The following is a 27,554-nucleotide window of genomic DNA, read 5'->3' on the forward strand; positions in this document are numbered from 1 at the left end:
GGTTAATGGGAAATTTGGCGCCTCGTTCAAATTTTAGCATTGGAACGGCAAAGCTAGTCCTCTCAAAAAATTGTCAAAAAATGTCTTTCAAAACCGATGGAAAGATGAGTACATGTAAATTGACGTTGCCGTTAAAACCCGCGTGTCTTGAGTGTGGAGATAATGTGGTCGTAGTTAAGGAATGGAATCGAAGGACGGCACTTAACCTGACAAAAAAAAAAAAAAACATCAAGGATACGTTGAAAAAAAATGAATCAGCTAAGATAAGTAAGAAAGAGTTCAAGTAGAATCAGACATCCCAGCAATACTTTTTTTTTTTTTTTTAAACCAGAGCAAAAAAAAAAACAAAACAAAACAATGAAGCTGAATGACAGAAACCGGTCACTCAGTAACTGTCATGGCGGACACGTCACAGCTCGTCATCCATCTTCCATCGACTCGGGAGGACGGATGAAAATATTGGACATAAATTTACAACAGCGGATGAAGAAGGTAAAGATGCAGGAGAACTGTTCTGGTGAGTTGACAGCATCTCCTTTTGTGTTTGTTTGTTTGTTTGGGCGAGGGGAGGCATGCTCATATTTTAAATGTTCATTTTTATGACGAGCAAAACAATTTCAAAGATGTTTTAAAGTGATTTTTTTAAATAAAACTGCACAAGGGCTAAGAATACACACTTTTAATATACTTTTACTTTATTTTTAATCAGTAATAATTTACCTACTATTCCTGTCTGATATTATTCCTATTCATGTTCATGTTCTTTTGCTTCCATAAATGTTCATCCTGCTTGGCCCGTAACCAATTAATTAATTTGACACCAATAATGGCGGCAGTGACGAGACTGAAAACAGACGTGACGTGGAAATGGGTTTTATTTCTGCACCAGTGAAAAATACACAAATACTTGAACGCCACGTCTCCGTTTAGAGGAATAAGTCTTCGAAGTAGTCGTCAAATTCTTCCTCCCTGTGTAGGATAGAATACATCAAAATATCCGCGTGTTAGTGAGTAATTCACATTTTTTTAAATGGCACATCTTAATATGCTTTATCAGGGGTGTCAAACTCATTTTTGCCTCTGAGGGCCGTTTATGACTGTGTAAAAATTTTTAATCGCCCCATCATATTTGCACCCAAAATGTACGGACTAGTTTGGGAATCATAAATCAAGGGTAATGAGTTTTTTTTTCAGCAATTATTAATGTTTTGCAACACAAAAAGGCTTAAAATATCTCAACATTATCATTTATATGACAATATGTAATTTTGGTCCAGATTTTCACAGGAATCGTAAGAGTTGACGCAGATAATTTGCCTCCGCGGGCCACACAAAATCATGTGGCGGGCCGCCTCTGGCCCCAGGCCTCGAGTTTGACACCTGTGCTTTACATGGTGAAAATGCAGTCGCAAAAAAAAAAAAAAATAGTTAATATGAAACACAAACCAATTAAAACAAAGTGGTCCTTTACACGTGGCAAAGACAGATTGTGTGAAACTTAGCAGGCGACGTTGTAACCCCTCACCTTGACTTTTCCTCCACAGCCGGGGCGGGTCCTCGCCAGTGGTCCGACTCGCTCTGACACTCTTGCTCGCCCTCTGGTTCAGAGTCTGCAAATATAGCCATTTTTTGGAAGTACAGTGATTTGTTCAAAAACCAAAACCACGTTTCCCATTACAATGAATGGAAAAAGAAATAATGCGTTCCAAGCCTAGAAAAATTTGGCTTTCTAAAGCATTTTTTTAGCTTTTCCTGATAATAAACAGCATAGTAAAAATACATGTATAGTTTAAATACTTTATATAATAAAATAATTTTAGAAATATATTTATTTTTTGCTTAAAAATGTATGCTTTAGTAGTGGAGTACGCTAGACTGGCAGTGCATTGCCGTATCTGTAGCGACTTGGCCCCCAGCCTTATAAACTTTTTTTTTTTAATTAACAAAAGTGCAGAATAACTTTTAAACGAGCAATTTGGCTTCTTTGGAGCCATGATTGGGGGTTAATAGTCCCCGATAAGAAGAAAAACAACAGTCACTACTGGGACACGTCTGTGCAGAGGCGGTGTTATACAGAATAACAAAAAATGCGTTGGTTGCGCCGCGCGTGTTATGTCATTTCTGGTTTTTTTTTTTTTTTGGGAGTAAGGGCGTTCGAATTAACAATAACATAACATGTCGCGGGTGGGTCAATGCTTGCACCGCACGCGATTATTTCCAGGTTTTTTCGGGGGGGGCGTTCGGATTGACAATAACAAAACGCGTCGTGAGTGGGTCAAATGCTTGCGCCGCGCGCGATGTTATTTCCTTTTTTTGTTTTTTTTTTGGGGGGGGGGGGCATTAAAATTGACAATGACAAAATGCGTCTTTGGTGTTTCAACAGCTTGCGCCGCGCTCGATCTTATTTCTCGTTTTTTTTCGGGGGGCGTTCGAATTGACAATAACAAAACGCGTCGTGGGTGGGTCAGCAGTTTGCGCCGCACGCATTATGTTAGTTCCGGGTTTTGTCGGGGGCGTTCGAGTACCGATTTTCGTTCGAAAACAGAAGTAAAAAAATCTTCGAAAACCGGAACGTTCGAGAACCGAGGCTTTACTGTAATTTTTTTTTAAATTTTAAGTTGAGGTCATTTATTCATCAAAACGCTTATGTCAGGGAGCTTTCCCATTGGTTGCTTGACTGAGAATTGTAACTTTCACCTTGCGAATAATTGAGAGGGGGAAATCTATTTGAGTCGGTGCCACAAAACCCAATCTCCGGAACAAGAACATAACAAACATATGAATAGGGAGCAAGACAGCGGATAAAAAGCAGGCGTGCCCAAAGGCTAATGGATGGCGTTTTCCAAAAGGCCTTGTTTTCAGGGTGTTTTAACTCCAAAAAGATTTTGAAGGAGTGTGCCTGGAGGCCGCGGGAGTGGAGTGCATCATAAACTGTCTTAAGAGGATGACAAATGCCCTCTTGTGTGTATACGCCCGGGAGAGTGTTTACCTTTGCTCTGCGACTCCTCCGAGCCGCTGGAGGAGCCGGATCGATCTGGGAGGAGGGAGGAGGATGTTTCAATCAACAGGGAGTCGCTTTGGAACGCGGAGATCAGATGAAAATCGCAAAATGCGGAATTTTGACGTTGGTACCCCTGCGCCGCCGGCGTTTGTGCTTCTTGGAGCGTGACGACGAGCTCTTCTTTGTCTTTTTCTGTTTTTTTCGCGACGGCTCCTGGTTCTCTTCCGGTACATTCCTGAGCGTCTTCTTTGCTTTCACCTCTTTCCGTCTAGAAAATGAAAAGGACGGTCAAAGAACGTCAACATATATATCACTCGTAGAATAATAAATAATGTCTCAAAGGTGATGCTTACTTGTGGTGGTAGTTGAGTCTGAAAGAACATTCCGGGCAAAGTCCTAGAAGACAAAATACATGATTTTGAGACCTTAATGATTTATAGGGGACAAACTGTGGATACCATTGAGGGGAAAAAAAAGAAGCCAATCCATCTTTATATATAAAAAGAAAGCCAGCCTCATAACATTAACATAAATTTGTCCAGTATTACAACAAGACGCTAAGTACTAAAACCGCCAGAATGAAGTCATATTTGAAAAAGATGTACGATTATGCCAGTCTTTTTTTCATTTTTGCAAAAATTGATTGCAGCAGCTACTATGACAAAGTCACAAGATTGCAATAATTAAGTTAAGTTTGGCAATTTAGCGAGAATTATTTTGTCATTCTGTGCGTGATTGCGGCGTCTGGGACTGGTGGGTCCTTCAATTACTGTAATTATTCTAACGGGATTTTCTGCACTATGATACCTGGAGGATTATTATGAGCTGGCTCTTGGAAAAGAACACCACAGACTGCAACCTACACCCAGTCGCGACGTTTATATCCACACTTTATTTTTATTAATTAGGATGGATATTGAGCTATGTAGCTTACGCAGTTTGACCAGCGCGTTCCTCTTCTCGCCCTGCTCCACATAGGCAAAATTCACCTCCCAGCTTTTTAGGCCTTCCTGCTCCTCGCAGCGTTTGTTCCCACACTGGAACTGACCTAGAAGATGACAACGCGTCACTGAGGAAGTCTTTGCATTGTTGCATTTCACATAAGATCAGCAAAACATAAAAATAGAGAAACTCTAGAGAAAAATAAGTGGGGAAAGTATTGAGCCTTGTGGAATGCCTCATTTGTAGAAAAAATAAAAAATTGTATTCAGTTTGTCCCCGAAAAAGCTTTACTTTTTATGTAGGAGTTCCACAGGGCACATTTCTTCACCCACTTCTCATTTTTATTTAATTTTTTCTTTGACTTTGGCTGCAATGTCCTTTCAGACTAAACTACCTCCACAAGTAAGAATCGAGGTTTATTTTCTAAACTAGTACCCTCAAAAAGTTCTATTACTATATATATCCAATATTTAAAAAAAAAAAAACGGTTTTGTTAATGCTTGATTTTTTTTTTTTTTTTTTTTAATTATTATTATTAAAGCCCCACGGTGCCGCAGTTGTAGAGCTTTGGCCTAGTTGTAGAGCTTTGGCCTCACAGTTCTGAGGACCGGGGTTCAAATCCTCGCACCGCCTGTGTGGAGTTTTCTCACCCCCACCCCCCAAAAAAACCCATGCATTTAATCGGAGGCTCTAAATTGCCCGTAGGTGCGACTGTTGTCTGTCTCCATGTCCCCTGCGATTGGCTGGCAACCAGTTTAGGGTGCGCCCCGCCTCCTGCTCGACGACAGCTGGGATTGGCTCCAGCACTCCCATGGCCCTCCTGAGGATAAGCAGCTCAGAAAATGAATGGATTATTTCTCTATTCCATTTTTGAACTTGGTTTTCAGCTTGTATGAATTGTGTATCCCCCCCCCCCCCCAAAACTTGTCTGAGAAATGGAGCCGTTCAAAATTTTCTAGCACCGTCCACCGCCTGCAGCTCTCCCTGACTCCCTCCATCCATCTCCATCAAAGACCCACCGTTGTCACCCCCCCCCTCCCCGCAACCGAGCTCGCTCTCATTGCCCTTTCTTCTCCTCGCCTCATCATCATCATCATCATCATCCCCCTCAGGCTTCCCTCCAGCCCCTCCCCCTTATCCTTAGACGAGCTTAAGGCCAGCACTGATCAGCTCGCGGTCCCTGCAGATTGCAACAGCGGGTGCGAGTGCGTCACTCGAGTCCCGACTTGGCACGAGGGCCAAAGATGCTTCTGACCCCCCCCGTTGCCTCCGCCCGCCCGCCCGCCTGTGACGACACCGACGATGGCGTCGGGCCACGGGACGGATTTCCTCCTCACATGCCCGGGTTGGATTTAAGAGCTGTGATGTCAGCGATGAAGAAAAAAAGCCCGGCAGGCTCTGGCGCATTAATGGGATGCCACTAAATTGCATTTGTCTTACAATTACAGTTACACACCCCATTAATCAAACTTTATCTTGTGAGTTTAATTTCACTTTGTTGTGATATTGATCATTGATTACATCAAGTTACTTAGATTTTTATATTGTACACATTTTATAAAAATTGCATTAGATTTTTTTCGATTTAATTCGGCTCGTTTATTATTATTATTATTATTCAACATTTAATACCTTATAGCACATCTGCAGGATTTTTTTTTTTTTACAGGGATTAGTGTGTCGTGATATTGGGGGGAAAAAGCTAATATAGTGCACAATTAGAGAACCTTAAAATATGTAGCAACAAACTCAAATACATTTTTTTCTGTGCTAGACTGATGAGTCGAAATTATAATTTTTCTAACAAACTGTTAAATTCAATTGTTATAGGTCAAAAAAATAATTTTAATAAAAAACAACTACATAGGGGTAAATAGCGTTGCCCTCACAGTTCTGAGGACCCGGGTTCGATCCCGGCCCACCTGTGTGGAGTTTGCATGTTCTCTGCGTGGGTTTTCTCCGGGCACTCCGGTTTCCTCCCCAAAAAAAAAAAACATCCAACATTAATCGGACACTCTAAATTGCCCCTAGGTGTGATTGTGATGTTTGTCTCCATTTGCCCTGCGATTGGCTGGCAACCAGTTCAGGGTGCATCCCGCCTCTTGCCTGTTGACAGCTGGGATAGGCTCCTACACTCCCCGCAACCCTTGTGAGGATAAGCGGCCAAGAAAATGAATGAATGGATGGATGGATATATCGCATGGGTCACTGATGGTGTAGTGGTACACACGCCGGACTTTGGTGCAGGCAGCGTGGGATCGGTTCTCGCTCAGCGATGCGACTGATTAGCGACCAGTTCAGGGTGTAGTCCGCCTTTCGCCTGAAGCTAGCCGGGATAGGCTCCGGCTCTCCCGTGACCCTTGTGAGGATAAGCGGCTTTGATAACGGATAAATATATCGCCAGGGACCCCGGTTGAAGAACTACTGAATGAAATGGCTACATGACCAGATGACATCCGACAGGACCGTGTTGCGGCGGCTCCTCAAAAAGTACAAGTGGCCCTTCACGTGCTCCAGGGGGTAAAAGCGTTGGCACCAACGCGGCTGAGTAAACCCGTGAAGCGAGGAAACTCCTGTCCCCTCTTACGTCAATGGCTCCTAATTCCTGCCGGTCGGCAGGGCGCAGATCAAAGCGGACGCACGGCCCGGCAGATGGCCGCGTGATTAACACTCGACCGGGTGACGCGGAGAGGCGGCGACCCCGGCGCGTGCCGCCGATGCTCTTTGGCGTTTTCACGCCGCGCGCGTGATTGACAGCGCAGAGGTCGTTAACGGGTGGGAGAAGCTCGTTATCACATGTCTGGAGGACTTTAGCATGAGATGTCAAACAGAGTCAGATGAAGGCGCACTTAACAAAAAGTTTTGAGGCAAGTGTGATGTTTAAAAAAAAAACATCATTTTCACACATTCACACTTAAAGTGTGGTCTACTTGTAACCTAACATTTAAAGCCACCTTCAAAAGTTGTTTGAAAGTGATGAATTTTTTTTTTTTTTCAATATCAGCGTTCGAGTAAATAGATTTGTTTCAGAGTACATAAAATGGTTGAAGATAATTGCTTTTAGAGTACCTTGTTGTCGCCGAAGAGGGCTGGAGTAACCGTTTTAAGAGTGCCTCGTTGTCACGGCGCAGAAAAACCCTCTGACAACCTCGTGGAATATATTCCCAAACCAAAGAAAATGTATTTTCAAGACTCAAACATGTAGGGATGTATTAGCATAAGAAACATGGTATACATTTTTCAAGTCATAGTACAAGTATTTGACAGTTGAGCAGGACTTTTTGAAGTAGAGAAAACGGTTTGACTTTCCACGATTGTCAAGCCTGTTTTTACATACTTACCGATATCTTATTCAATGAAATTTAGCAGTCTTGTAAATATTTTGGAATATACTGTAATTTCTGACCTACACGCTGCAACTTTTTTCACACGCTTTCAACCCCAATTTGTGCTTTTTTTTTTTAACGGCCGCAAGGGGGCACTCAAGTTGAAAAGGTACGAATGAGACCGGTGGAATATATGTGCCAAGGAAGTGACTTTTACCTGCGCTAGCGTTAGTGCTGTGCTAATGTGTGTCTGTGATATTTACCCGTAAGTTTTATTTTAACCAGCCCTGTTAGCATTAGCAATAGCTTTAGCGCGGGGCTAGCGTCAGCACCAGCCTTAGCACCGCGCTAGCACCGTGCTAGTCTTAAACTCTTTTCTGTGTACCATCTTTCTTTGTAAGTATCTCGCATTTCAATGTGGGCACTTGTGGCTTTTACACAGCTGCGGCGTATGTATGTACCAAATGGTATTTCTTTTACAAACGGGAATGAAGGTTAACGAGACGGCTGTGACGGCCCGGCGCTGGCCCCTGGGCCTTGAGTTTGACTCCTGAGTGACTGTTTTATGGTCTCTATAACAAAGTACAGTAGTTTTGATGCTACAGTATCACATTTTTAGTATTATATGAAACAAACGACGAGTATTAGGAGAGATTTAGCACCGAGTCAAGCATTATTTTGCATCGACCACATTGAACATCAAACGTCTTTATGTTATTCTAGGCCGAGGAAGAGCAAGGTGATCCTTCCGTAAAACATTGCAGTGAAAGTTTACGTTGAACCGAAGCTACACAAAGGCTAACGGCTAATTCTGATTGTGAATCTTGTCCACACTTAAACCTTCGCGAGCCCGTCGACAGCTGGCGTGTTAAAGCAGAGTAACGGCGCCCGGCTTTTATGTTGACGTTGTAGCCTTTAGTCTGACAACTGTGAGTCCGATAAAACGCGCCCGCCAGAACCTCCCTCGCTTGCTAATGAGCATTTTACATCTCGTTTGGTCCGGGGCCCTTCTCCGTTTCCAGGGTTCTTCTTTTACCGGTTGCCAGGCAACCTCCAAAGGAGACAATCCCGCGCAAATAACGGGAGCGCAGTCCTCGCCTGTACAAATCATGTTCTGCTTAAACAGGTCCTGTCCGTAACAGCCCACTCGCGTCCTTCGCCGTCTTTCAGGGTGTCATCCACCTTCCCGATAATCTTCTCAGCAGTGCGGCAATATTTGCATTCACCCAACTAGCAAGCGCAAGGTTAAGCCTTTGCAGCGTCTCGGAGCATAAACTGCCCCCCCCCCTCCTTTTTTTAGTATTTTTTTTTTTTTTTTACATTTGTTTTGCTTTTGACAAGCAGACCGCTGAGCAGGGGTGCAACATGCCGGCTCTCTGTTGTAACATTTATTTACTCCGCAGAGAGTAGCTGACAGCGTGGTGCAAAGGGCGTTTGATGCAACTGCAACTAGTGCTGTTTGCGGAGTACGGAACAAATACTGGAGAAGTATTACAGACACTCAGAGCCGACGAATCTTTGTAGTCATTATTATTTGGCTAAGTAAAGGTGCTAATTGGGTTTCCACATAAGCTACAGTCGAAACCTAAAGATTGAGTTTACTACCCCAAACAGGAAGGGGCTCAGAGCGGATCCCTGATGCAGTCCCACCTCCACCTTAGACGCTGGCTGACTTTCAAAAGTCCAAAACGAGTTTGCCCCATATGAAAAAATGTAAAATCAATTAAACACCATTAGCCGCACGGCTAGCCTGTCTGCCTTACAGTTACGATGTGGTATGGTGACATTTTACATGTGGACCAAACTGAAATTACTTTCCCCAGAGGCCACTGTCATAAAAAAAAAAAAAAAATGAGAGAAACTATGCAAAACCGTGCAGCACGATACTGCCCCCCAGTGGCGTTTTATTGGTATTGCTGTAAATCAAATTGCCTCAAAAGTCAGGCGCATTTTTTTCCTTGTGACATAGTGCGTTGCGATTTCAATATCATACAATAAAAATACACTTTTGACAGCGATCTTCTCTTGTGGACGACCAAATAATCAGAAAGCGCAATCGCTAACTCGCGTGTTTGATTTGCCACACCTTGTGAACAGATTATTTTGGCACAGATGTGCTCACTAAAACAGATTTCTCACCAATATCTGTAAGAAATAAACCTTTTGTGTACATAAAAGACGTTGTAGATCCTGAAAAGCATTGCACTGCTAGGCGATTGTGCATTAATGCCATGAGGGGATTATAAAGTTTTTCACCATCATAACAGCCCCTTAATATGCTCACAATTGGCTGACATGAATTCATGCAGAACTAAACGGCAATGCTTAGAGAGCAGTTCTTTGCCTGGTTCCTCTCAAGAGCTGATTTATTCCAGCACAACAGAAACCCCCCCCCAGCAGGGTGTCCTTTTTCATCCATTATACAGAACCTGCCTACTTCCACTTTACTCCGCCGCAACTCTCGAGGCCGATTTTTAAAATGAGCACACAATTTGGTCTTTGCACTTTTCGGGCCCCTAATGAGGGGATCTTGAGGATTAGAAGTCAAGGTCAAGTGTAGCGCTGTGATCAAAAGCAGCGAATGTGGAGATTGTCGGCGGGGATTTAGGATTTCGTTAAGACACTAACCAGGTGCTCAAACTGGAGTCGTGCGGCTAAATCTTAACATGGCAATATGACAGGACGCGTTTCATTTGCGGTACTCGAACAACGTCAGTTTTGGGGCATGCGGGACAAACTTTAGAGTTAAGACAACCTCTGGAAACCCAAAAAATAAAAACCCAAGTGATCTGGAAAGATGCACAACTTTTCAGTTCAGTAAGAAAGTAACTGGACATTTTTCTTTTTTTGTTTTTTTTACAGCACTTATTTCAACAGGGGGAGGAGAGTGAAAAAAGAATTGAAACATGAGATATTTACATAAAAAGACGGTACACAAAGAGTTTTGTGCTAATGCTAGCGCCCCGCTAACAGGGACGGTTAAAAAAAAAAACAACATACCGGTAAAAATCACTGAGACACGGCAGCAACACGCTAGCGCAGCGCAAACAGGGCCTGACCGGTAAAAGTCACTTCCTCGGCAGATATATTCCACTGGTCTCCCTCTTAGCTTTTCCGCTCGAGTCCCCCCTTGCGGCCTTTAGAAAAAAAATGCACAAATGATCCGCATCACCGCATAAACCGCAGGGTTGAAAGCGTGTGGGGAAAAAAAATCATGACTAATGGGCCGGAAATTGTGGTAGTTTTGGGATTTCATTCTGTTTTTTGGGTTTTAACAGTCCAAAGAGACTGTTATTTGGAATTGTTCATAATTACATGGGACCAAACAAAAATCTCCCTCTCAAAGTAAAACATATAGAACACTTTTCGTGATATTATCTTTGCAAAAGCCCGAGATTTCAAAAGGGGCCCATCGACTTTTTCCCAACCACCGTACGTCATCCTGCATGATAATCAAATCAGTTTATGCCACCTAACACGTTTCCTTTTTGCCACAAGAGCCCCGCCTGCGTCTTTCTTGAGAGGAAGCGGCGCCGGCGACGGCGCGCGGACATCAACGCAGCTGTTTACTGATACTTTCAGACGGCGAGTGCAACAACAACAAGCACTTCCAGCTGTTCTACGCCAACGAGAAACCCGAGGAGCAAAAGTCCTTCTGTGTCAAAACACGTCCCCGTGTAATCGCCTCGCGTCCAACCTCGCTTGACTTGCTGTTTTGGTTTGTTTATCTTTTTTTTTTCCCCCCCTTCCTCTTTTCAATGTCAATTATGGTCACATGCCGCAGCGAGTTTTCGTTTAAATTATTCAAGTCGGATCCTTGGCGCACGGCGCATTTCATTTTCATGGAGAAAGGAAAAAGGCAAATGTTCATCCGTCTAGAGTTAAAAAAATAACAATTAACAACCTAAAATCTTTTTTTGTTGTTGTTGTTTTAAGGTGAGAAAGATAAACAAAACAAGAGAGTCTTCTTGCATTCCTTCAGATGACAAGTTCACATATGCGATGTATTGGAGGCCAAGATATTTGGATTGCTTCCAGTCTGACATGGAAAATACACTGATGTGTACTTTGGAGAGTAAGATGGTCACAGAAGCGTATCAAAACTGACCGTTTGATTTCTCGCAAATACAACTACATACAGTGAAGAAAATAAGTATTTGAACACCCTGCTATTTTGCAAGTTCTCTTACTTAGAAATCATGGAGAGGTCTGAAATTTTCATCGTCGGTGCGCGTCGACTGTGAGAGAGATCATCTAAAAAGAAAAATCCAGAAATCATAATGTATGATTTTTTTTTTTTTTTAACGATTTATTTGTGTGATACAGCTGCAAATAAGTATTTGAACACCAAAGAAAAACAATGTTAATATTTGGTACAGTAGCCTTTGTTTGCAATTACAGAGGTCAAACGTTTCCTGTACTCGTTCACCAGGTTTGGGATTTTGGCGCAACCCCTCCACACAGATCTTCTCTAGATCAGACACGGTTTCTGGGCTGTCGCTGAGAAAAACTGAGTTTCAGCTCTCTCCAAAGATTTTCTATTGGGTTTAGGTCTGGAGACTGGCTAGGCCACACTAGAACCTTGATATGCTTCTTACGGAGCCACTCCTTGGTTTTTCTGGGTGTGTGCTTCGGGTCATCGTCATTTCGAAAGACCCAGCCACGACCCGTCTTCAATGCTCCGACTGAGGGAAAGAGGTTGTTCCCCAAAATCTCACAAAACATGGCCGCGGTCATCCTCTCCTGGATACAGTGCAGTCGTCCTGTCCCATGTGCAGAAAAACACCCATCAAAGCCTGATGCTAGCACCCCCTATGCTTCACAGTAGGGATGGTGTTCTTGCCATGGAACTTATCATTCGTCTTCCCCCAAAAACGATTAGTGGAATTATGACCAAAATATTCAATTTTGGTCTAATCTGACCACAAATCTTTCTCCCATGACTCCTCTGTATCATCCAAATGGTCGTTGGCAAACCTAAGACGGGCCTTGACATGTGCTACTTCGAGCATGATTTCCAACAATATGTACCGCATTAATGTTCAGCTGTTTCTAAACAGCTACTGTATGAGGTAACCCAAAAATATTAGAAGCACTTTACACGGCACGATGACATTGTTGTTAATGCGTACCACCACTTCCTCCAGTTTCAGTGACGTGAAATAAATATTCAAAACGTCATCCAAACTGAAGAATTTGGTGTCCCGAAGAAGCAAAAGTTGGATCGGATCCAAATTCATGACGGAATCAATGGTGTCAATCAATCGCACTCACACCCAAGTGCAATTTTGGATTTTAAACCAACCTAACGTGCATATTTTTTTCAGAATTTCACGGAGAAAAGGAAGTACTCGGAGGGGGTGGACACGAGACATGAAAACTGCAGACAGAGGAAGGCCCGAGCCGAGATTCCGACCACAAACCTCCGAACGGTGAACCGGACGTGCGAACCGCTTGTCCAATGTGCCGCTGATGGTAATTATTCTCAGATTCTACTGGTTTATCATTTTATTTTGCAAAAGCTGCCAAAGTAAAAATAAGGTTATAATTGGTGGGATGAAGGGACCGAGCTGGACCGCAAATTGAGAAAATTTGCATAAATCTGGTGCCCGTTAGAATAGCATTGGGGAAAAAAAATGATTGAACTCTCCCAATTTTTTAATGAGCGGAAATAACCTGCCAACAAGATTTTTTAGGATTGGTTACGTTCCGCCAAAAAGGGGGAAAAAAAGGAAAAATGTGGAGGGGGAAAAGAAAGAATTTTGGGGGGAAAAAAAAAAAAGTAAAAAGGTGAAGTATGCGGTGGTTTATTTAATACGGAAATATAATAAATACATTTTTTTTAAAATTATAGGTTTGAAATTAGAATATCCAGGTGGCCTAAAGTTTTTTTTTTTTGTGTGTGTCATCCATGAACCCAATCTTGTTGCTTTTCCTCACATTTTGTGAGACTCAAATGAGTCAAATACTCAATACGATTACGACGTTATTAACCGCAAATTTCGTTAAAGAAGCTCACGGAAGTGCTCTTTACAGGATTTTTTTTTCCCAGCACAGAAATTGTACCATTGCACACTCATGTGCGCTTGACTCTCCTGCTTAGCTCATTATCACGCCGCGACCCCGCCGAAAAAGGTCAGCTCGCTCGCTTAACGCCCCCAAGTGAGCCGTAATCACCAGAGTGAGGGCGAAAGCAACTTTTCTGCAAAGCGGTGACTAATCAACGCATCATCACACCGCGCATTAGCCGATCTCAAGGCAACCTCCTCCACTTGAAAACCGGCAAAACCTCGGCAGGCCGCTCATAATTTGATAAATATCGATTTGGCTGCGGGGTGCCAGCGCTCACCAAAGTCCTCCCGGTGGAATCGGCGTGAGGAAGACATGACCGCTCAGGTCGGGATCTAATCCTGCTTCCTGTCGAGTTTTTAATTTTTTTTTTTTGCCGCTGGAGGCTGAAATGTGACCGAGCGGGATTACACAGACTTAATCCGGAACAATGTATTGGCTTAGTCAGATATCACAGACAACGCGCGTGAGTGTGTGTTTGCGGAGGCTTGTGTCGATGTTGACGGTATGCAAATGGGGGAAAAATGTGCGAGTCGCAGGTAAATACCCGTGGGAGGGAGAGGAGGAGATGTCGTCCAATTCGCGTACAATCATCCGCGCACAGGCAAGCCTGCCTTCTGTGTTTAAAAAAAAAAAAAAAAAAACTGTAGGCCGCAGATCAACTGTCGAAACTCACAATGCTAAAGGTGAAAGAAGATAAAACTACCATTTGAAAAGTCTTACAAGAAAAGGTCAGACATCCCAAAGGCTTAGCAACATCATTCTGTCAAGATGGAGAGCACGGTCAACAGTGGGAATTGGCCACTGTATCGTCTCTGCCGCCATCTAGTGGAGAGTGTGATATCTGCTACAATCACTGTGGTATTTAAGGATTTCGAGCTATTATCCATTTTCGATACGCTTGTCTTCATTTGGGTAGCAGGTGAATTGGAGCCTTTCCCACTTATCTAACGCTGGACTAGCCAATCACAGGGGGAATATAACGTGCAAAAATCAATTCACACATATATTGACACCTATGGACTGTAAAATTAAACATTGTGAGATAAACACTCACAAGCACGGGAAGATTTTCCAAACTCCACTCAACTGAAACATCACACAAAAGTTTCACTAGATGGCAAAAGATGGATACAGTAAAATTATTCATCATTTTAAACAGTCAAATTATTTTCATTATTATTTTGGTGTTATGCGGGCTTCCAAACGAGGTATGCGAATGAAGCACTACTCTACAGTTCAGTTGTATTTAACTTTTAATCACACTACATGTAATTTTTAAAATCTTTTGACATTTATTAAGAAATTTAAGTTGACTCTTAGCCACTTACATTTTAATTGAATATTTTTTTCCAGTATTTAAGAGCAACGTTAATTTTTAAAATAGAAAAAGTAGTCATGATTTTAGTTTTTGGGATGGGAAAAAAAAATAAATACTGTAATATTCGGCCTACAGAGCACACCCAGTCCATTTGTAAAGGAAATACTATTTGGTACAGACATAGGCCGCAGCCGTGTAAAAGGCGCAAGTGTCCACATTGAAACGCAAGATATTTACAAAGAAAGACGGTACACAGAGAGTTTAACGCTGGCACCACCGCGCTAACGCTGATGCTGCAGCGCTAACAGGGCCATGCGGGTAAAAGTCTCTTCCTCGGCACATGTATTCCACCGGTCTCACTCTTACCTTTTCCGCCCCCTTGCGGCCGTGAGGAAAAAATGCACAAATTAGCCGCATCACCGCAAGGTTGAAAGAAAAAAAGTCGCGGCTTATAGGCCGGAAATTACGGTAAGTAAAATCACACAGGCAGGCCCTGTTCCGAGTTAACGTCATCGACGCTAACGATTGTTTCCGAGGCGAGCCGCAAACAGCGCAAAATAGTAAAATACTATTTCTATCGATACTAGTTGAACTTGAAAAGTCCAAGCAAGTAAGAGGCGCTTTGCCTACCTTTGCCCGAGACAACCTCGCCCTCTGTCCTCCAGCGGAATCCAAACTATTGAGAAAAAAAAAAAAAAAGGAACGGTCAGCATTCAAATGAGTCACATTATGCGTCGCCTTTCAACGGAGCGCCAGCTCCATCTACATTCGAGCAGAGATAACTGGAAGGGCATTCTGTCGAGCGGAGACCTCGGCCAAGGCTCGTGTGAAAATAACACGCCGATTTCTTTTTTTTTTCGTCACTTTAAATGGATCAGACCCAAAATTTAATGGCTTCTTCCCTCGGCTCACGCTCCGACGAGCCCGTCCGTCCTCGCCGGGGGGGGGGGGGGGGGGTTCGACCCCGGTACGTGAACGGTTTGCAAGCGCCCGGAAACCTCGCGTATAATATTCATGTTCAAGCGGGAGTCACGTCACGCAGCAAAAATACATTTAATCAGACGACAATCCGTCCCAGAACAAGTACAAGTGGCGCGGATGGGAAGGGGGAGAGGGGACGAGGACGTGATGAATCGCTTCTGACTTTCAATTAACATTCTCATTTGCAACTTCTGTCGCCGATTATGAATATGGAATTAATTTTTAGTTCGGTGCAAAGGAAGACTTTTTTTTGTGTGTGTGAAACTTAACAACGCTGCACTGTATTGTGCGTTTCTGCCAAGAGAAACCATTGTTTGCCAGCACAATCGACACGCGCGTCTCACGTTTTCACGATTCACCTTCAGCTCCTGTTACCATGACAACTAGCTATCGTAATGACATTTTCCTGATTCGGTTCGTTTATTATTTTTATTGGCAGAATATCAGATGTTTGTTTGTCTGCGGTGCGACGGTCTGGATTTATAGGAATTTCTGTATTTTCAAAATAAATGTGCATAATTTTAGGAAACAAAAAAAACTAGTCAGTACACCAGTCGCACATTGTTGTGCAAGAGCTCCCTCTCGTGGTAAACATGTACATGTACGCGTGTTCGCACGGGTTAAACTTTTTAAAATCTGATACAGATAATTTTTTAGTTTAGTTGAATTGAAAAAAAATCCACTTGTATTTAATCGTTAAGTTTATTTTTAAATATTTAGCTACAATTCTTATTTTTTTTAATGGAAATAAATACAATTGTATTGTTTTTGACGTTCCTATGTTTAATTTAGCGCATAATGTTACAGTGGATTCCAACAATATTGATACTTGCTAGGAGTAAAAACCCAAACCAAGTTTTTGATGACCACTTCATTATTGACATGATTGTGGAACTGGATATTTTTTGAGATGTAAGAAAGTTGTTGCTGCAACTTTCAGCTTGTGCCATCAAACCCACCGCTATATACTATGATACCACTGAACTGTAATTATTTACTAGTATCATTGAATAAATAGTACTATTGCTTTAATAACCACTAGCAGTACTAGCTCTGGTACTTTTGTTGCTAAAAGCCTACCTTGTTTTCTTTGTATCGACTGAGATCCGCTATGCAGTACTCCTTAAACAGCTTGTCGTAATACTTCTTTGCCAATTCTTTCTCCCTAGAACAGAAAAAAAGGCAAGTTAAAAACCACAAATTGTCCAGAGAAAATATGCAAGTGAGCGTATCAGCTAAATGAAAAGACTTGTTTACCACGTCATGTCCTCTTCATCTTCGTCCCTCCAGAGGAAGCGATGATTCTCACGTAGGACGTCTGAGTCCGTTTTATCTTTAGCTCTGAAGGGAAGAAAATGCTACATGAGGTTGGTGAAGAACGCGCTTACCTTTAAACACGGCGTTACGTACGCGGAGCGTTTGAAGTCGGCCATATTTCCTCCATAATAGAGTATGTAGTCGCCGACAAACTTCTTATGGCGCTCAAACTGGAGATAGCGGGCTAAGGGCGTCAATCATAATGCAATTCATTTTGTATACGTATTGGATGTATTAAACACGGAGGATACGGCAGTCAGTGAGATCAAGTGGGCTCTTCTATTCCTCGCTTCCTCTCTGCAAAACAAAAAAAGTAAAGATTAACCTACGGGTATAATACTACATTCAAAACCTCGAAGAATAGTCTCCCGTAAAATGGGGCAGGAAACTACAGTTAAAGGAAAGTACTTGTTAAATGACTTGCAAAAATGAGATTCACACCTGAATAACTGTAACTGTCCATCAAAATGTTTTGATCCCAAAAATATTCAAATTAGTACCTGTCCAGTTCATTGGAGTGAAAAGTGCGGTGAGCCACCTGAGTGTGTCGATCTTTCCCAAATGGTTTCTGTAAAATTTCTTCTTCGTGTTTCCTGCAATAAAATAGAGTACAAACTGCTTTAACCTTACCCTTAAAGGCAGATTAAATTGATGTTAATAAATCAAGCTAATAGCCTCATATTTTACCTTTTAAGTCTGCTTTCCGAGGTCTCTCCTTGTTTCTCATCGTCACTGAAATCTGAATCGTAGTTGGCACCACCACCGTGCACCTTACCAGACACAAGAGCGATTATGTTGCGCCATCTTATCATGTATTACACAGAACATGCACAAGATCATTTTCTTCATATGGTGGAGGGGAAAAAACTGTAATGTAGGATTGGATAGTAAAAGCGGAATCATAATTCTAATTATTTTCAAATGCTACATGTTACGTTGGCTTGAAAAGAAATGTACTGTAGTTTATGCTGCGAGAGAAAATCATGCCTTTGCCTAAGAATTACGATGTAATTAAAGTAGAGACCATCCTTAAACCTTGATACGAAATCAAATCTTACTCAAACTTAATGCGTTATTGCATTAAACATTCTGAAATTGTATGAAATCATAACATACTTTGACGAGATTATCCATATTCGCATTGACAACACCAGTCTTGCTGTTTACAAAATGGACGTCGCTTAATAATGACGTAGCAGGCGCAAGCTCACAGGTTGATGACGTCAATATCTCCCGGATGAGGATGACATTTAAAAATCACGACAGTTTTGTACTTTTGTTTTTTTTTTTAACAATTTCTCGAATAATTAACTCCAATACGATCACTATTTCTGGACAATCATAATGTTGGGCGTTCAATATATGACTACATGTAGTTAACATTTAAGCTGTTCTACATCTAATTGCGATCTTATTTTGCAATTAAGTATGTAAAATTATTTAGCTTAGCTTTAGCTTAGTCTTTTTTTTTTTTTTCCATCGCAACTTTTCACTTTTGCCCTGTACAGCCGTATTAAATGAAAATGTATAATTAGGATGAAAATTGAAATGGGGACTCTCAACCAGGATTCAGTGCACAAAAAGCAGGGGTCCGTGTAGTTGTTTGAACGCTGGGTTGCAAATATAAAGCGGATGTTATGCGAGGGAAAAAGTTTTCGAGTCATCCGTTTTTAAAGGTGCTGAAGAAAGACGCCTTGTGTTTCGGGCCACATATCCACCCACGCGTCAGAACAAAGGGTCCAATGTAGGACATGAACACAACAGGCAGTGATTGATACGTTGAGAGATTTGATCAATAATGCAATATCTTCCCTTGCTCTTTCTTTCTTTCTTTTTGGGGGTGTCGGGTCTGATTTCATACTGTGCTGCTTTTCTTTCCTCACGCTCCACAGCTTCTCAACAACGCCTTTAATTTTGGGGGTGTATATTAAAATATCTTGTGCATTAAATTAATATTTAATGTATCTTATTAGCATAGCCAAGCGTGCAAGGGAAAAAAAAAGGAGGGGGGCGGGCGCGATTTCAAAGAAGCAGGTGCATTTGCTCAGAGGCACACGAATAAATAGGAGCCTTTTAAATGGCCGGCTGAGAAGCGCGCGTAAATAATGATAATAAAAGCTGGAGTGGCTGATAAGAGAGGAGGGGGGGGGCTGGCACTTTGTTTGGTGGCCCCCTTTTTCTCCCCCCTCGCCCTTACTCCCCTCTCATGGGCTCCAACTTCTTTGTATGCAGCAGAGTAATAAGAAGCAGACAACATTTTGAGGAGGGAGGCAGGGGATAAAGACAGAGAGGGAGCGAGAGAGGGGGGGGGGTGTTATTTAGGAGGGTGACATCAGTCTGTTTCTTTTTTTCTATACCCATTTGGAGTCCTGCACACAAAACCGGTGCCTCGGATCTAAAGCTTTGCACACACAAAAAAAAAAACCCAACGGGATCATCTTAAATAAGTAATCACAAACGAGATTACGGGGCAAGCGGGGACCAGATAGAATTATGGCATTCGCAGGAGCGAGAGGTCGGACGCTGGCGGTCTGGCTGGTCGCCGCGTGTTGGGTTCTCGCGGCCGGACGGAGGGGGAAGCAGTCCCGGTGCCCCGCTGGATGCACTTGCACCAAAGATAACGCCCTGTGCGAGAACGTCCGAGCCGTGCCTCACAGCTTCCCCGTCGATGTGCTCTCACTGTAAGTGGCTGGTTTTTGTCATCTGTCTTTTTATTTGTTTGTATGTTTATGTGCATCATCTCCCGCACGCTTCTTATTGGTCTATTTTGAACGTTCAGGTCTTTTGTCAAGTCTGGATTTAATGAGATCGTGGGAGGAAGCTTTGTGCATACACCTGCCCTGCAACTTCTGTGAGTAGAGCTGTCTTATCTACCTTGGAAAACAATGAGGTGATATTATGAAATGTTTGTTTTTAATAATGCCATACCCTGAATAGACACCTATCTATCAATCCATTGATCGATTCATCACTTTATCCCTTACGGAGACATTATCATCTCTGGGTTTGACTGCATGAAAAAAAAGCCATAATATTTTGGAAACCTTTTATTTATTCATGTGTTGTACAAAATTACAAAATGTACTTATTTAAATAAAAAAAAAACCACACACTTCTAATAAAAGGGTGATACTTTCACAAAGTGTGTCAATATATCCGTCCCTCCTCTTTATGCATTTGTATCAATAAACACCAATAATATGTACATCTATTCATCTATGCTATAGTATAATTAATTAGAAATATAAAAATCCGGCGGCACGGTGGTTCAACTGTTAAAGCGTTGGCCTCACAGTCCTGAAATCCTGGGTTCAATCCCTGTGTGGAGTTTGCATGTTGTCCCCGTGCCTCTGTGGGTTTTCTCCGGGGACTCTGGTTTCATCCCACATCCCAAAAACATGCAACATTAATTGGACACTCTAAATTGCCCCTAGGTGTGGTTGTGAGTGCGGCTGTTTGTCTCAACATGCCCTGCGATTGGCTGGCAACCAGTTCAGGGTGTACCCCGCCTCCTGCCCGTTGACAGCTGGGATAGGCTCCAGCACTCCCCATGACCCTTATGAGGATAGGTGGCTATAAAAATGGATGGATGGATCTAAAAATACATTGTGTGGCTAATCAGTGCATTACCCTGAATCTTTTAACATTGAGACAATTTACTAAGAATCTGTCAGTACGGTGGCCAGGAGGTCCAAAACAAAATCGCAGTTTTGTGATTATTTCGAGACACTTATTCGTAATACATTTCAGTCTGTTGTAGTACAGTTTTATTGCTTTCATTGACAAATATGCACGCCGAACGATGCCGATACGTCACTGCGGTTTTGTCGCACAACCAAATGATTTATTGTCTGTAATCCCGTTTCTGCTGATTTTTGTGTCCGCAGATTGTTCACGGCCAACTCCTTTGACCTTATTGATGAAGATGCATTTGTCGGTCTGCCTCATCTCGAATATCTGTGGGTATTTATTTTATTTCGTTTTTTCATCACAATGACAGTAAGCGTGGTTTTTTTTTTTGCCATCAAATAACCAAATATTAACCAAAAAATATATATTTTACAGATTTATTGAAAATAACAAGATTACGTCGATCTCCCCTTTTGCATTCCGGGGCCTCAAATCATTGATTCATCTGTGAGTATCATTGACCAAAATAATGACACTTCATTGACGATCGCTTTGGATGAACTCTTTGCTCAGCAATATTGTAAATTTAAATAATTTATGACAGAATCAATAGTTTTTGTGACTTGTGCAAAAAGTGCTGCAGCATAGGTGGCTGAAGTTGTACGTTGGATCAAGTTGCCGGGGGGCACTTCAGGTGTCTCAATGTCACCCCCAATCTATAGTCTATATTAATAATGGCATTGAATTCTTTTTGCACTGCATAAAAATGATTCCATCGTGGTGAAATCATATGTAAATCCAAATTACAAATAGCAATTCCATACAATTGCAGCCACTGTACAATTTCACACTACTGCACGTCAGCAGTTGCTCGCCCGTGCCAAGTTAGCGTAGCACGCGTGCGAGCCGCAGGTCGAGGCTAAATATAGCCGTGGCGTGACCTTCAACCAGGTGACCTATAATCTTTTTCTGCGGTTTCTCACAAGTCATTCCAAGGCGATTTACAGTAACTTAATCTTTGGCCTGTCAGATATCTGCAGTGTATTGACACAGTGTGGACAGTTAGGAGTGTGTAGAACCGAAAAGAACACCAGGGGAAGCAGTACACCTTCAGAGTAGTACACTCAATCTGGGTTGAACTATTTTGAAGTAATTATATTAATAACATTACCTGTGTGGAATTTGCATGTTCTCCACGTGCATTCCGCCCCTAGGTGTGATTGTGAGTGTGGGTGTTTTTTCTTGATGTGCCCTGCGATTGGCTGGCGACCAGTTCAGAGTGTACCCCCGCCTCCTGCCCGTTGACAGCCGGGATAGGCTCCAGCGCTCCCCGTGGCCCTCGTGAGGATAAGCGGCTAAGAAAACGGATGGACTGAAGTTGTAATACCGTCAGCCGAGCGCAGTTTGACATTTGTATGGAGTACACAGCAATAAAAATCAGCCCTGCATCGCTTTGTGCAATATGTATCGGTTGTTTAGCTGCACAAGAAGCGTAAACAGGATGTGATGTTGCATAAGGAGGTGTGAGCCAAACCACTAACTTCCTGGAAGACTGCTGACAGGTTGCCAGGCAACCAGCATTACTAATGGGTAAAGAAGAAGCAGCTCTCTAAATACACCGATGAAACGTACCACAACTTTTGTGGTGGTTATGTCGCGGGGTGTTTTGGTAATGAAGAAAAGTAAATTGCTGGAAAATTAGCAAAAGTCATCCCGATCCCATCTGATGGATGCATTATTAAATCGGCCAAGCCGCGTGAATCTCGTCCCCTCTGCTCTGTCATCGTGCGTTTAGAGAGTGCAGCCATGCAAAAATTCCGCGCTCGGAACGCCGAGTCCCAAATAAATAATGCAGCGCTCATGAATTAAGATGACTTTTAGTTTTTAATTCTCTTCTCATTCCACTTTGGAGGGTCCTGCAGACCAAATGTCCCTTCAGTTAACATTTGTACATTTCGTCTTTGTTTTGAAGGAGTCTGGCTTACAACAACCTTGAGACGCTGCCTAAAGATGTCTTCAAGGAGATGGATGCTTTGACTAAAGTGTGAGTATTCCGTGTTTTGTCAGTCAGGGCGGCTCACGAAGGCCCGAAACAGTCACGGCACGTCACGTTATCGTCACGATAATGGATTTGGACCGGGGAGTTTATTTACTCAACTGCATCAAGTGCCTGGTGAGTTTTAAGGCATTCCATTGGGAGTAGGCCTTTATTTATAGAAAAGCGATTCTGGCAAGGTATTTTTTTTTGTTTTAGTGAGTAAATCAATGATAGTGAACAATGCTATCATTATATTACAGCGATGTTTATGTAAAAAGTGAACACGGTGTTATTTCTTCACAAGACAGTCTGTTTGCCCTTATTTATATATTGCACCGTATTTGTTTTTAACCACAAATTAATAAGATAACGTAACTTAACTTCGTCTGTAACTTAATTTCCTCTGTTCTTGAACGTCCCCATTTTCAAACAAAGTGGTTATCAAACAAAAATGTCGGCCAAACCAGCTGAACCACGACGCGCTTTGTTGTGAATTCCCACGCCGCCGAAAAACACAGATAACCGCTACAGATACGGCAATCCACTCCCAGCTTAGCGTACTCTATTACTAAAGCATACATTTTTAGCAAAAAATAAATGTGTCTTCAATTATTTTATTATTTAAAGTATTTAAACTCAACATGTATTTCTACGATGCAGTTTATCAGGAAAAGCTAAAAAAATGCTTTTAAAAAACTTTTTTTTTTTTTAGGCTTGGAACACATTATTTCTTTTCCATTCATTGTAATGGGAAACATCGATTTGGTTTTCGAAAATCACTTCTCGAACCGTTTTCTGGAACGGTTTGTGGTCGAGAATCGAGGCATCACTGTAATTACTTTTAAATCCATTTCGGTCATGACCTGGGTTTGCATACATTTCAGTCCGCGAAGAGAGTCAGGGGTTGGTTCTGATTCGTAATCCGAGGTTCTGCTATATTTCTTAATCTCTGGGGATTTTATGAAGGGATCTGAGAGGCAACAACCTAATATGTGATTGCAAGCTCAAGTGGCTGGTAGAATGGATCCACCACACCAACGCCACGCTGGACCAGATCTACTGCAGCGGTCCACCTTTGCACCAGGGCAAGAAGATCAATGATCTGCTGCCACACTCCTTCGACTGCGTCACGTCCGGTATCAAAAGACACGTTGTGTTTACTGTTCATGGACCCTGAAAAAGAGTTCTTTTTTGAGGGTAAAACATTGTGTGGTTGTGATGATTTTCTTTGCAGAATTTGCCTCCTATCAGTCGCTGAAGTTTGAGTCCATTTTCGTAGAGGCCTTCACCTTCGGTCAAGATCAGTATGTTGTGTTTGCGCAACCCTTTTCTGGGACATGCAGCTTTCTGGAATGGGATCATGTTGAGATGACCTTCAGAACTTTTGATACCATTGAAAGTGAGTAGCGAGTAGTGGGACTGCCACAAACAGCAAACTGGTGGCTAACATTTAGGCAGTAACAATTCTGCGCCGTTTCCAGGCACTTCCACTGTGGTCTGCAAGCCATTGGTGATCAACAACCACCTTTTTGTCATTGTGGCGCAGCTGTTTGGCGGCTCCCACATTTACAAACGTGACATTTCCGCCAACAAATTCATCAAGATCCAGGACATCGACATCCTGAAAATCCGCAAACCCAACGACATTGAGACCTTCGTGATCGATGGGGAGTCGTTCTTCATCATTGCGGATAGCTCAAAGGTTTTCCTGTCTTGTCCTACTGCTTCCTCTCCCTTGCCATCCTTCCTCGGGCGCAAATAATTTTCAACATCCGAAATTGGGCTCTTCTTGTAGGCCGGCTACACGACTGTGTACAAATGGAACGGCAACGGATTCTACTCCCACCAATCACTCCATCCGTGGTACCGCGATACAGACGTGGAATACTTGGAGATCTCCAACAAACCCCACCTGATCTTGTCCAGCAGCTCCCAGAGGCCGGTGGTTTATCAGTGGAACCGGGGCCAGAAGCTGTTTGAGCGCAGGACCGACATACCAGAGATGGAGGACGTCTTATCAGTCCAACATTTTCGGGTCAAGAGTAAGCATTTGAATGTACTGTTACTCCCCTTGAGTTTTCCAATTTGTGTCATACAATTTTCTTGACTTGTCTCAAATAATTTGCTCACTGGGGTCTGGTTTTCAAACCAGAGTTCTCCATGTTGCCAGTGGTTTGAGATCATTTTGGCCGATCTTTTAAGAACCACACAATATAGTGTTCTGTGACATTATAAGCACTGAACACACCAAAATAAAGTTTCTTTAGCTCAGAACAAAGCTATTCGATGCCACCATCTTAAGAGATGTTTGTCTTTACAGTGGCTTCTAAATCTGAAATTCACAAGAAGGATAGGCAAGACCCTCTGCCACGTCTACTTGTTGAAAAACGTAATTGATGAATCATAAAATATCCATAAGTTGGATTAAACGGTTGGGTTCCAGTCAGGCGTAGTTTTTGATATGGGTAATAGGGGCAGCCGCCTAGGCCGGCATCCTGCAGGGAAACCCTAGCATTCCCTGTTGGGAATTGGCCAAGGAGGCGGAATCGACAGTCATCCCATTCGGTCTAGGACTGCCTCTGGTTCCATTTGACGAATATAAACGTCCACGGCGGTGAATGAGTTCAGAAGAGAAATTGATCCCCATTCAACCCCTATTTGTGATAATCACGTGTCAGCATTCATCGACACAGGACTAAAACAGTTTTATACTCTTGTGAGTATTGCTCTAACCCATCTTTTAAACCTTTGTCGTTTTCCAAAGGTGAGCTGTTTATATGCTTGACAAGATTTATCGGGGACTCCAAGGTGATGCAATGGGACGGGGCCATGTTCAAGGAGGTCCAGACGTTTCCCTCCCGCGGATCTATGGTTTTCCAGCCCGTCTCCATTGGCAACTGGCAGTACGCCATCCTGGGCAGTGATTACTCGCTGACGCAGGTCTACCAGTGGGACACCAAGAGAGGCCAGTTTGTCCCGTCCCAGGCGCTCAGCATTCAGGCGCCGCGAGGGTTTTCCGTGGTATCAGTCGACGGACGAGACTTCCTGATTGCGTCCAGCTTTAAGGGGAAGTCTCAGATATACGAGCATCTTATGATAGACCTGAGCAATTAAATCCACCAAACGGTTTGGACTACCGCTCACTGTCAATGTTTATCTGACATTTGTTTCAAATCTTTTAAATTGTGGCGGAGTTGATTGGGGAATATGGTGCGGTTAAGGATAGGAAGTTTAGGGGGGGGATCTGATGTTCTGAAGGAGAGCAGACCTTGGAAGTGTGAAGAAAAGAATATGACCTGAGGGGACAGAAGAATTGTGACAGAACTTCAGAGTTCAAACCCTCAAAATGCATGACCTCAGGAGAGTCTTTTGCGTACCTCATGAGGCCTCAGTTCTTTGGCTTTTTTACATCATCAGTAGTGGTTCACGTATTTTTGTAGGAGGATTTTACAGTCTCAAGAGGTTCTTGTGTCTTTCTGTTCAGTGTTCGGGTTATCATCTAGATACTCTGGCTTCATCCCACATCTCAAAGACTTTTATGCTAATGTAATAGAAGACTAAATTGCACATGAATGTGACTGACTGACTCTTGCCTGAATTCAGCTGGGATAGGCTCCAGCTCACCCTTGAACCCGGACAGAATAAGCAGTATAGAAAATGGTCGGGTGGACAAACTGAATCAGAATCGACGATGTCCCCCTGAAATAGCTCATTCCCTCTAGTGAAGCCCCGATAGCTTGATCGCAAGTGTACGAGTGTGACTCAGCTGTTAATTTCGCGTTAGAAAATCACATTCGTCATGTTCCGCCCAGCTGTCGTCATCGCTCATCACTTATGGAGCACGGACTGAAGAATCCACTCAGCTCTTCTCCATCGGTTACACAAGACTCTATGCATCACGCAAACACTCTGCGTTGCTTTTCAAATGAATGACTCGCTAGAAGCGTCCCACTGTTGTCACCCCACCTCGCTCCCTTTCACTGCACTCTTGCCCCTTTTTCGCTCTCATTGACAAAAGCATTGTTTGTTTATGTACAGTCCCCGTGCTTTCACACAGTCCTCTTATTGGGGATCACAATGGAATTCTGAAAAACAATTACCAGCTTCATTGACAACCCTTTTCCAAATATGATTTTGGACCCCTTTTTTATATTACTGTATAAATTAATTTATATGATGCGTTTTTTAGGTAGAAAAGACCATAGTCAGTGTTTTCTTTTTAAAATAGTGTCACTCAATGTTAGGTACAGTGTTAAATGTCATTAAAGAATAAACAATTGTTTTGAAGTGAGGTTGATGAGGCCCCCACCTCACTGAAAAGGAAGCTGGATGTTGTGGCAGCCTCCTTTGACAATCTATTTTTTATGAAACAACCCAATGCTTTTGTGCCAACCCTCAGTTTACTGTGTTCTAACTATTTTCCATTTCTTACCGTGCTAAAGATTTTCTATAGAACATTTCTGAAGAATTTCTAAAGAACTATAGAACTTTAGGACCCAAGTCCTATAGAATGTCTATGGAAAATATTCTGTTCTGTAGAAATTCTGTAGAAAATCACAGCCAAGGTTCTATAGAACAAGTTGTTCTGTAGCAATTCTATAGAATTTTCTATAGGACGTCTAAAGAACTATGGAGCTTTAGGACCCAAGTCCTATAGAATTTCTGTAGAAACATTCTGTTCTGTATAAATTCTATAGAAAATCACAGCCAAAGTTCTGTAGAACAAGTTGTTCTGTACAAATTAAATTTCTATAGAACATTTCTAAAGACCTATAGAACTTTAGGACCCAAGTCCTATAGAATTTCTGTAGAAAACATTCTGTTCTGTAGAAATTCTATAGAGAATCACAGCCAAAGATCTATAGAACAAGTTCTGTACAAATTCTATACAATGTCTAAAGAACTATGGAACTTTAGGACCCAAGTCCT

The 27,554-nt window shown here is 42.5% G+C and overlaps 2 protein-coding genes across 5 annotated transcripts; one reads left to right on the forward strand and one right to left on the reverse strand.

The window, feature by feature from the left end:
• On the forward strand, positions 1-27,014 carry lgi1b (leucine-rich, glioma inactivated 1b). Of its 2 annotated transcripts, XM_061809556.1 has the most exons (12): positions 1-492; positions 12,597-12,744; positions 19,464-19,638; positions 19,737-19,808; positions 20,845-20,916; positions 21,023-21,094; positions 22,560-22,631; positions 23,592-23,761; positions 23,860-24,024; positions 24,107-24,327; positions 24,421-24,667; positions 25,390-27,014. In XM_061809556.1, the coding sequence occupies exons 1-12, from the start codon at positions 358-360 to the stop codon at positions 25,737-25,739; spliced, it is 1,899 nt and encodes a 632-aa protein (XP_061665540.1). In that variant the 5' UTR covers positions 1-357; the 3' UTR covers positions 25,740-27,014. The 2 variants fall into 2 exon arrangements, with proteins under 2 accessions (XP_061665540.1, XP_061665541.1); XM_061809557.1 differs by lacking the exons at positions 1-492; positions 12,597-12,744 and adding an exon at positions 18,239-18,701 and having other exon boundaries at positions 18,850-19,638; positions 25,390-26,949.
• Positions 859-18,222, reverse strand: fra10ac1 (FRA10A associated CGG repeat 1). Of its 3 annotated transcripts, XR_009793508.1 has the most exons (15): positions 18,074-18,222; positions 17,645-17,727; positions 17,458-17,550; positions 17,209-17,254; positions 17,051-17,127; positions 16,898-16,981; positions 16,721-16,805; positions 15,290-15,335; positions 13,886-13,955; positions 3,936-4,049; positions 3,355-3,397; positions 3,133-3,269; positions 2,990-3,034; positions 1,526-1,610; positions 916-969 (listed from the first exon to the last, which is right to left on the reverse strand). XR_009793508.1 is itself a non-coding variant. In XM_061809559.1 (14 exons), the coding sequence occupies exons 1-14, from the start codon at positions 18,089-18,091 to the stop codon at positions 927-929; spliced, it is 999 nt and encodes a 332-aa protein (XP_061665543.1). In that variant the 5' UTR covers positions 18,092-18,222; the 3' UTR covers positions 859-926. The 3 variants fall into 3 exon arrangements, 2 of the variants coding, with proteins under 2 accessions (XP_061665543.1, XP_061665544.1); XM_061809559.1 differs by lacking the exon at positions 13,886-13,955 and having other exon boundaries at positions 859-969; XM_061809560.1 differs by lacking the exons at positions 916-969; positions 1,526-1,610; positions 2,990-3,034; ... (2 more) ...; positions 3,936-4,049; positions 13,886-13,955 and adding an exon at positions 11,565-12,032.
• Positions 27,015-27,554: the final 540 nt, after the last annotated feature.

The sequence above is a fragment of the Syngnathoides biaculeatus genome, chromosome 22, assembly GCF_019802595.1.
Source record: "Syngnathoides biaculeatus isolate LvHL_M chromosome 22, ASM1980259v1, whole genome shotgun sequence".
In the NCBI taxonomy this organism is placed as follows: domain Eukaryota; kingdom Metazoa; phylum Chordata; class Actinopteri; order Syngnathiformes; family Syngnathidae; genus Syngnathoides; species Syngnathoides biaculeatus.

Bases quoted from the DNA above. Each gene is read 5' to 3' on its own strand.
- lgi1b (XM_061809556.1), top strand. From the start codon at position 358: ATGAAGCTGAATGACAGAAACCGGTCACTCAGTAACTGTCATGGCGGA. The intron at 19,809-20,844 runs GTGAGTAGAGCT...TTGTGTCCGCAG, and splicing joins ACACCTGCCCTGCAACTTCT to ATTGTTCACGGCCAACTCCT. The intron at 23,762-23,859 runs GTATCAAAAGAC...TTTTCTTTGCAG, and splicing joins CTTCGACTGCGTCACGTCCG to AATTTGCCTCCTATCAGTCG.
- fra10ac1 (XM_061809559.1), bottom strand. The intron at 17,551-17,644 runs GTAAAATATGAG...ATTTTATTGCAG, and splicing joins TCGGAAAGCAGACTTAAAAG to GAAACACGAAGAAGAAATTT. The intron at 3,270-3,354 runs GTAAGCATCACC...TTCATTTTCTAG, and splicing joins AGACTCAACTACCACCACAA to ACGGAAAGAGGTGAAAGCAA.